General features: G+C 37.9%; 1 protein-coding gene across 1 annotated transcript in view; it reads left to right on the forward strand.

Moving 5' to 3' along the window:
* Positions 1-2,101, forward strand: part of LOC106532941 (NT-3 growth factor receptor) — a 49,493-nt gene extending 47,392 nt beyond the window's left edge. The window contains exon 18 of the mRNA XM_014029121.1: positions 628-2,101. Within this exon, the coding sequence (XP_013884575.1) occupies positions 628-813 (186 nt within the window). The 3' untranslated portion in view covers positions 814-2,101. The remainder of the gene's footprint in view (positions 1-627) is intronic.
* The last annotated feature ends 8,804 nt before the right edge of the window (positions 2,102-10,905 follow it).

Here is a 10,905-nt window from a genome sequence, read left to right on the forward strand (position 1 = left end):
GTTCAGCTGGTGTCTTGGCTTTCCATGCCTTTTTACACCTCCCTTTCTTCATGTGTTCAATACTTTTTTCCCCATGCCATGGATCACTTTTGTTACCGACATCTGTTGAAAATTTCATGTCATTAGCACCTCTAGTAATATATTTACTGAGAAAAATGGTGACGTGTTCAATACTTATTTTACCTGCTGTACCTGCAGATACTGGTCCTGTCCTTCAAACTACCACATGAAATTAGTTTACTTGTGATTTCCTAACACACATATCTGTGCATGTAAAAAGGTGCTACTTGTGTATCAGTTGGATTAATCATTTTGATGTCTATCAAATGTTCAGCAGACTGTGAAATAATGAAATGTTGGATTTACTTAACCATTTTATGTTATCTGGTTCCACTTAACTGAGTTGAGTAAATTCAAGGCAATATACTCATGTTCTTTGGTTAAAAACTGGTTCATTGCTTTGTATTTACTCAACTCAGTTAAGTGGAACCAGGTAACATAACATGGTTAGGTAAAACCAACATTTCATTTTTTACCCTGTTCTTCTCTAACACACTGAAAGGGAGCTGTGATGCTGTGTTGGCCCATGTTTCTTTTAGATTTTTAATTCACTTTTCCTCTTTTCAGGTAATAGAATGTATTACTCAAGGAAAGGTGCTGGAGTGCCCAAGACTGTGCCCCAAGGAAGTCTATGACATGATGCTGGGCTGCTGGCAAAGGGAGCCACAACAACGCCTTGTCATAAAGGACATTCAGAGGAAGCTCTTCACTCTGATGAAAGCTGCACCAGTTTATCTGGATATACTCGGATAAGGACAGATACACTGGAGCAGATTATTATTTATCTGGATATAATCTGATGCATCTCAATAAACCAGGCAGAAAAACCTGGGAAAAAAGTAAAGTAGGTACTCTGGATAGGTTCTTTGTTGAAAAAAAAAAACGTTTTATCTCTCCTCCAAGATACTTCTTCATTCTGAGGAGTTACAGGTAAACTCAGCTTTCAACATGGTGGACAAACAAATTTAACAATGACAATCAAACTGGTTTTTCACATACAAAAGTGGATATAAGCCTAGCAATCGAATATTAGTGCCCTAAGTAAGGCTGAGTTTACCTGAAACTCCTCAGACTGAAGACGTTTCTTGGAGGAGAGACAAAATGCTTTTTTACAGAAGACCTACTTATTATTATTTTTAGATTATCTGGTTGTACTTGGATAAGGACATAAACGCTGGAACAGATTAGAATTTATCAAAGAAAAGTTCTCATACAGACCTGCGTTCTATAACGAAATGAATTCATTTCATACAGGGGATGGAACAAATGAGGACACAAATGAACCAGATTACAAAAAACTGTACAGGTACCTTTTTTTTACTTGAACTCATGGTTTAAAAACCATTATTACCTGAATTTCCCCACGCGGTACAATAAAGGCTGTTTCTATTCTATTCTATTACAAAAAGAGTTGTAACTGTATTAACATGGCTGACCTTGTCTAAAATGTTTTATTAATTTATCTTGGTAATCTGTATTATAGTGTAAACATTTAATCTTGTACAGATGGTAGCAGCTCTGGTTGATGAGGTCTGAATAAGTTATTTGAAGTTTGGTGATATTTAATGGGATACTCTGGTCATCTTTCAGGTGATTTTCTGTGTAACTGTTTTCAATCGTTAGCATTTTATCAGTCAGCGTATGAAGTGTGGAGAAAGATGCAAAAATCTTTGACCAAGCTGGACTAAAGGCTAGCCAAACAAGCAAGATGTTTTTATGGTTTTTAATCTTGTGAAGCAACTCTTTAACAAAACAACACATTCAGCCATTATAAGCATGATGTGCAGTCATATTACTGCAGTAACAGATATTAGAAGCCCCTAGCCTAGCCTGGACATAGACATACTTCCTCCTCCTCAGTGACTGTTGCCACAGCTGATATAACGTCCTAACCATGGAAAACTTTTTGACAGAACATTGTTTCAAAGTTGCCTGGATGGTCTCTAAAATGTGCTGCAATACATAGTCATTGTGTTCACATGCTCATTTTATTATTCTGAATTCATTTTAACAGTTCATATAAACATTACTGATACCTGAACCTGCAAGACTGTCATTTTTTTTCTTTCTAATAAAGCTCAGTTCATTTAAACTGCAGCCATCACTTGTCACAGAGGATGAAGCTGATAATGATTTTGTCTTAAGTCATTTGTCATGTTGGAAAAATAATCCCATGAACAACTGAACAAATACAGAAAATGGATGTATCTACAACTGACTAACTTTGCAGTTGAGCCAATTCAAGATGGCCACCACAGCTAATCAACCTTGGTCATCCTATAAAAAGCCCTAATGCAGACAGTTGTTCAGATATTGAGTTAAATCTTGGTGCAACATCTGTGAGTCATTCAGAATACATGCTAAAAATGTGTTTAATTATTCAGCGAATAAATGCCTACAGCTGATTACCACCTGGAGTCAACCCAATTAAAGATGGCTGCCACAGCCAACTAAAAGCCTAACATTTGACTTGGTAGTAGCTGAGCATCCTCCCCAACGCATGCTTATAACACAACTCTTCTACAGGGTTTAGACAATGAAACTGACACACCTGTCATTTTACTGTGGGAGGTTCCATGGCTAAACTGGACCAGCCTGGTGGCCAGTCTTCATTAATTGCACATTGCACCAGTAAGAGCAGAGTGTGAAGGTTCCATTAGCAGGGTAACAGCACAGTTTGGCTCAAAATATTGCAATGCACGCAACATTATAGGTGACATACCAGAGTTCAAAAGAGGGCTAATTGTTGGTGCACGTCTTGCTGGTGCATCTATGACCAAGACAGCAAGTCTTTGTGATGTATCAAGAGCCACAGTATCCAGGGTAATGTCAGCATACCACCAAGAAGGACCAACCACATCCAACAGGATTAACTGTGGATGCAAGAGGAAGCTGTCTGAGAGGGATGTTATGGTCTAAAACCAGGTGTTTCAGTTTCATTGTCTAAGCCCTGTATACTTAACACTTTGTCAATAACTGTTGTAGTCAATATTTTTGTCTGTTACCAAAATATTCCATAAAGCATTAGATGGGTTTCATGAAACGTTAAGGCCTCATGTTGGACTAATTAGAAATGTCACCTTACAGCAAGAAGTTAACTGTAGTTTATTTTTTTTCCAATTACTAAGAGTCATTAAAACAAATATTTATCAGGATATTAATATTTTAGCTGGGGTTTGGCATGCTTTAACTGGGTTAACTGGACAGACAGAACTAGTCTGAACATGGTTAACAGAAGGTCCATTGTTTAGATGGCTCAAGGTGTAAAGATGGACTTTAACAGATTTACATTAAAAGTTTGATTGTATTCTACAGAGCAGCTTAATTGCCACAAATAATATTCCATGTTCACAACTACCCATACCTTCTTTTCTATGCACTTTGTATTTTATACGTACTGTAAATGTGTGAAGTCCAGTTCCTAGGCATTGTGTCTGTAAAGAACATGTAAGCTGTGTTTTAAATGGAACATAATGTTACTCTAAATTGTTGGTGTGTTCTTGTGTATGAGGTTTCCTCCAGCAACCTAAAAACCTTAAAAGTTAAATGATCCCCCTTTCAATGATCCCTCTGTGTGAGTGAGAGGCTGAATGTTTGTCTCAAGGTGATGGATTGGAGATCTGTCCAGGGTGTCTGTGTCCACTATCCATAGACAGACAGACACCAGCTCTCCCACACCTCATAAAGAAATGGATGGATGGACATTTCCCTGCCATTCAAGGGAAAGGCTGGTCATTTTATCATGAACTTCTGTCGGATCGTTAACACTGCTTAATCACTTCACAAATAAACAATGAACTGAAGGACTGACAGCTGCAGAGAAATTTTTAAGTTAAATGGTTTTGAGCTATTTAGCTCAAAACTAAATATTTAAGCTGCAAGTTAAATATTTAGTTAGCTAAGTAAATATTTAAGTTGCAACCTAAGCATTTAGTTAGCAAGCTAATTATTTAGTTAAAAGCTAAATATTTAACTTGAAGAGATCCAAACACAGAAGGGCTGGTCCAGGTGTATTTTCCTCTGGAAGAGAGACAAAGAAAACATTATTTATAGCAGTGATTACAATAAATGTGTAGAGGAGGGTGACTAAAGACAACAGCAGAGTGAGTAAATGTGAGTTTGTCCTCCAGCTCTCCTTCATCTTCAGTTTAGCATTGCTGCTTCACCTGCCACCTCCAGTTGTTTCTGTATCCTTTAACTGTTCAGGTTTTGTACCTGTTGCTGCCTCGACAGCCTGTTTCTGGTTTAAAATAAAGTTTTTGTTTTACTTAGTTTCTTATTCATTCATTTTTTACATATTTTTACCCTGCGTGAATTTTCTGTCACTTTGCTGCTGATGCGCCTGAATTTTTCCACTGAGAGACAATAAAGACAATTTCTAAATAATTCATTTACTTTTATTATTATGCCAGACTACAGTGGGGTACAAACGTTTGGGCAGCCTTGTTAATTTTCCTGATTTACCTTTATAAATCATTAATTCTTTGGATAAAAAAATCAGTAAAATATATCATATAGGAGACAAACACAGTGTTATTTGAGAAGTGAAATGGAGTTTATATGATTTACAGAAAGTGCAATATTTGGTTAAATAAAATTAGGCAGGTGCATGAATTTGGGCACTGTTGCCATTTTATTGATTTCAAAACCTTTAGAACTAATTAATGGAACTCAAATTTGGTTTGGTAAGTTCAGTGACCCTTGACCTCCATACACAGGTGACTCCAATTATGAGAAAGGGTATTTAAGGGGGGCAATTGTAAGTTTTTCTCCTCTTTGCATCTGCTCTGAAGAGTGGCAGCATGGGAGTCTCAAAACAACTTTCAAATGAGCTGAAAACAAAGATTGTTCACCATCATGGTTTAGGGGAAGGATACAGAAAGCTATCTCASAKATTKCAGCTTTCAGTCTCCACTGTGAGAAACATTGTGAGAAAATGGAAGACCACAGGCACAGTTCAAGTCAAGGCTCAAACTTCATTTCACTTCTCAAATATAACAGTGTTTGTCCCGCTTATACCTTTGCCATTTGTAACAAAACAAATCGTGAGAAAAAAGTCGTGGAGTTACAATTATTTTAGTTGGATGAACATCTTCAACAGTGTAAATAAATGCACGCGGGGTGCAAGAGGAACTTGGTTACGAATGTAACCAATGTTCCCTGAGGGAGGGAAACGAGGTAGAACACATGAATATGTGGATTGCGCCCTCGCGAGACCAACCTGGAGAAGTTTCTTTCAACACGCCTGTTAAGGCCAATGAGATTGCTGCACGCATCTCCAGGAGGCCCCGCTCTCCTGGATATAAGATGTGGCGCAGTCTCATTTCCTCAATCTGCAATGCACTTCGCCAAGCTAATGTGGCATTGAGGGGCCAACTTGTGTTGTACCTCGCTTCCCTCCCTCAGGGAACATTGGTTACATTCGTAACCTCTAGTTCCCTTTCAGTTAGTACACTTGGTACAACACATGAATATTTTTTATTAAATATTTTCTTTATTTTTTTATTTCACTGCACCTATATGAATAAAATATAGCCTAGATTCTGATATTATTGAAAAGGATGTGTTGTAAATAATTGTGGAGACGTGCACTTATGTTGAAATAAATCTGCATTGTGAAGCAACACCACTTGCACTGAATTGGAAATATTTTTGTAAAATACCCTGAATTACAAGGCTTTACAGAATAGTGCTTAGAGGTTATAAAAAACACTTTAAAAATATGTCATGATCTATAGTGGGCCAGTCGGAGGCATCAAACTCCAGGCTGAAAATGAGTCCCACTCCGGCCCTGCACTCACCTGTGTTGGACTCCAGGTCACTCTGCCGAAGATCACATTGTGGAAACTCCCCCTCTCGTGCCGGACCGAGACATCAAGAACCTGTAAGAAGAAAAACTTACCATCAGTACTAATTCTAAGCAAAGACTTTTTGGAACTGCCACTTACGTCTCGTTCTGCTTTCCCTCCTCAGCCCTGGGTCCAAACATACTGTACCTGTAAATAAAAACACTTTCTATTTTGTTAAACTGTCTCTGTGTGAGCTTACTATGTTCCGCGTATCAGGTGACAAAGCTCAACCTTGTGTTACTAAGTTGTATCACGACAGTGTATTTATTAAACAAATGAAAATAATAAAACAGCATTACAATGTCATTTAGTTTTTATTTTTCTACATAAATTTTGCTCTTCTTTAAATGAGAGGCTAATTTCTTCATGACTCTGGTTAAATTCAGGGATGTTTTAACCAGATTCTTCTCTATAGATAATGATCAGTGCAGTGAAATGTGATGTTGTACCTGAGGAAAGTCTGGATTGTCTTCAGTGTTGAAGCTCCTCTCAGATTCAGCTGTGGTCAGAGGAGATGTGATGAGAATCTTCAGCAGAGTCACAGTCTCTGAGAAGGTGTCCTGCAGATTGTTCTTGTAAGGGTCAGCTTACACTTCTTATAACAAGGTTATAAGAGTAATTTAATTAGCAAGGATCTATTTTATTTTTTTGATAAACATTTCTTTAGTTTTCCTCCAGATAGACTCTAAGAGAAATCACTGCAAAACATTTATGATGATTAATTAACATTTCTGTTTTAATCAGTCTGAACCATTCTGTTAGTCCAGATAAATGAAAGATTTTCTCAAAAACCCACAATTATATTACTGTGTTCCCAGTAAAATAAAAACAGTGATTTACATAAAAACACAATGAAAACATGCTGTGATTTTTTTATACCATTAATTAATCTTTTAGGCACGATAAAAGAGTAGAAGTGATTCCACTTTCTTGTGACAGTCATTATCATGATTTAACAAATGCATAAACATTCTTAGTTAAACAACAAATGAATCATGAACAGAAAAGCTTGTTCTGTCCATTACCTGACTAAGAGAACTGAGAAATTCTCCTAGGTTATAATGACCCATCATGGCCTAAATAGAGTTCAGTTTGTGACAGAGTTCCTGTCCTCTCGTCAGGCCTGTCTGAGGCCTGCTTCGAGGCAGTAAATCTTGTTTCTTCACTCGAGGTGACCCCTACATTCTCCATGAAGAGCTGGTACAGAGCCACATCACCACTGCAGCTCCTGAACTAGATCAGACTTCTTGGTCCTTTTCAGCATTGGGTGAGCCTCCATTGTCTTCAGTGCTGCTTCAGAGAACTGTCCTGCAGGAACCTGTCAGCCTGCAGCACTGTAGCACTGATCAGATGCTTTGTGAATGTCTCCAGACGGTGTCACAAACCTAAAACAATAAATGCACAAATTTAATTCAATATGAAGATGGCTACAGGTGAGCTTTCGAATATATGTTTAATTTATAGAGAGAAATTAATTTTATTTTAATAACAACAAATTGCTGTGCCTCTATGGTAAATTATTAATTATATTTTTATTTAAAAAAACTGTACTAATTTTGTTAAAAACAAAATAAACTATGCACAACAGAAGACAAAAATAGAAATAAAATGAAAGGCAGCAGAAAGAAGAAAAATGTCTTCTAGTATCTGCCCCTTTTCAAGAATAAATTCAAACAACAGTAATTTACAAAAAAAAACTAAACAGAAACAACATAAAAATATCTTTATTTTAAATTAAGTTGTGTTCACCATTATTTATATTATATATTGCTCAGAAATCAAGGGAACTCCAACACAATCTAACTACACCACGTTCTTGCTCAAATTTTATTATGTCTGGCTTATCCAGTCCAAGCTAATTCACTTCAAGTGTCTCCTCAGATATTCTGCTTTGTAAATGTTTAGCTATAAGGGACTTAATGTGTTGTTTTTCTCCTCCATTTTCTCGACTAGTTTGTTCTCCAAAATCCATCTCCAAAAACCTAAATAAAGAAAAGTTGTGAGGGGACAATGGGCGCAGATGACTCGACTCTCCCCTGCACCAGTGCACCCCAAGTGTATGGTGCGTCTGGAGGAGGATGGGTTCTGACGACTGCTATTACATGACTTCCTCACAGAGCCGTGCTCTGTGTTGAAATTCCTTCTTGTCAGGGAGGGGGCTGTGGGTCAGGCTCGTCATACTGAGGAAAAGGTAGGCCAGGAGGGAGATGGATGCTTACACAAACTTTATAAATGAGACCCCAGGTCATTTAGTTTAGAGAACTGGGTTTTGTTTTAGCATTAATGAAAAACTGTGACATTAATACATTTCATGGATTTAGAATCTTCCACAATGTCACATCTAAAGTAAATTATACATCCACCCTGGGAACATTGTCATTGAAGGTAGATGAAGAAAAGACTGAACGGATACTCTTATCAACAGAGGAGGATAATGGGTTCAGGCTCAAACATAATGTATTGTTCATTCTAACTCTGGAGACAGTTTGCTGAATAAGTTAATGTAATGATTTTCCAACAGCTATGCACAGTTCAGTGTGGCTTCAGACTCCCTGATCACACACACATCCCACCTGTGTTTATCTAATTCAATAACCATTCAAATTATTGTGGTGTAAAATTTCAGCTGTTCAGCAGTTTGTTGTTGCTGTTGTTTCATTTTCCTTTTGATGCACCATACATCCTCATTAAGTCATCGATCTGCACTGCAGACAAGACACTTAGGCTTATAAGCTTTGACGAATGTTCAAATCAGCCCTGAAAGCACCACTGAGTGACTCCTATAAAGCTTTGAAGTCCAACACCTGCCTCTGCCTTAATTAAAGTGGGGTGGGGGGGTATTATGTAATTTCCAGGCACATAGTTCAGTTCTATACCACAGTCAAGTAACCATGATTCATACCTTCATTTGTTATGAAAAGTTCTATATATTAAAAATGTTAATGGACTGTACTTACAGTGAAACCAGAAGTTTACATACACTAAATAAAAAGATGTGCATTTTTTCCACATTGATGTGAAATCAGAATAAACTTTTTCTATTTTTGGCCAATTAGCATTACCAGATTTTTTTTCTATTTGCTAAATGCCAGAATAATAAGAGAAAGAATTTTAAGGTGACTTTTATTACTTTCTTCTAAGCAAAAAGTTTAAATACACTTCATTAGTGTTTGGTGCCATTGTCTTTAAACTGTATGACTTGGGTCAAATGTTTTGGATCTCCTTCAACAAGCTTCTCACAGTAGTTGGCAGGAATTTTGTCCCATTCCCCCTGACAGAACTGGTGGAACTGAGATGTTTGTAGGCCGCCTTGCTCGCACATGCCTTTTCAGCTTTGCCCATAAATTTTTAACAGGATTGAGATTAGGGTTTTGTCCACTGGACTGAGATTATGGACTTTTGAGGGCCACTCCAAAACATTGACTTTGTGTATCCTTGAGCCACTTTGTAACTAGTTTGCCAGTATGCTTTGGGGCATTGTCCATTTGGAAGACTCATTTACCTCCAAGCTTGGATTGGGTGTGCCAAAAAATGATGTTTGAGGTATAAGATTTTTTGTATATCCAGACATCAGCTTTTCAGATGGCACCCCCACTTGCAATATGGGGTTTATCGCAAAACCATTTGCTAGTGCAGTATAGGTCAGTCACTTCTATATTTCTACTAAATTTAATGGTGCTAGGTGCAGCCGTTTCTGTGCTACGGTTGACCAGTAATCTCAGAAAAAAAAAACTACGAAAACACCCCTGCTTTACATAGTGAGGGATCACTCAGATTAATGAGTGTCGTTGGTTATTAGGTTCAGACTGTTAACTAAGTACTAATGGGCCAGTTCTCGTGATCCCATAAATGTTTGTCTAAAATGAGTGATTGCGTGTTTTAATGCATAATTATGACCCCTGCTAAGCGAAATGGGGAGTCATGTTGTCCACAAGGTGACATGGGAGGGTTTTTTTTCTTTTGTATTCTCTCGCAATACCTTTGCATTACCTTGCAAAAGATTGTTTTGCTTTAACTGTATTTAATAAGACTTTTATTTTGAAACATCTAATTACCAAAACAGGATGTGTCGCAACAAGTTTGGGAAACTGACTGTGATATTGTGTGACTGCATAGAGTTAAAATTTCTACCTATTACATACCTCTATGCATGGCTGTTAATTCATTCCAAAGTTAAAATAAAGTGGTATTATTATGACCCCCGCACGCGAAGCCTAAGCGGGAGTCTTTTTTTTTCAGTGATTTTTGGTCAACCGTAGCACAAGAACGGCTGCACCGATCAACATGAAATTTGGCAGAACTGTAGATGAGTCTGACCCACAGTGCGCCAGCCAACGGTTTTACGATAGACCCCATATCTGAGGAGGGGGCTCCTTTCAAAGTGGGGATGTCTGGACATGCAAAACTGCTCATAGATCAGAAACTGTTCAACATAGAAGCTTCAGATTTCTTTTGTTGTTTAGCTCTGAAGGAACTCTATCCATCAGGCCCACATCAGTGCCCCCCACCCCCTGGACCCAATTTATCTGAAAAAGGGGTGTCTGGACATGCAAAAATGCTTATAACTCAGAAACTGTTCAACATAGAAGCTTCAGATTTATTTTGTTGTTTAGCTCTGATGAAGCTCTATCCATCAGTGCCCCCCAACCCCCGACCCCCAATTTATCTGAAAAAGGGTTATCTGGACATACGAAAATGGTTATAACTCAAAAACTATTAAGCATAGGAGCTTCAGATTTCTTTTGTTGTTTAGCTCTGATGAGGGGCTATCCATCAGGCCCAACAATCAGTGCCCCCCACCCCGTACCCCAATTTATCTGAAAAAGGGGTGTCTGGACTTGCAAAAATGCTTATAACTCAGAAACTGTTCAACATAGAAGCTTCAGATTTATTTTGTTGTTTAGCTCTGATGAAGCTCTATCCATCAGGCCCACCAATCAGTGCCTTACCCCCAGACCCCCAGTTTATCTGAAAAAGGAGTATCTGGACATACTAA

This window comes from Austrofundulus limnaeus, unplaced genomic scaffold, assembly GCF_001266775.1.
Source record: "Austrofundulus limnaeus strain Quisiro unplaced genomic scaffold, Austrofundulus_limnaeus-1.0 Scaffold857, whole genome shotgun sequence".
NCBI lineage: Eukaryota > Metazoa > Chordata > Actinopteri > Cyprinodontiformes > Rivulidae > Austrofundulus > Austrofundulus limnaeus.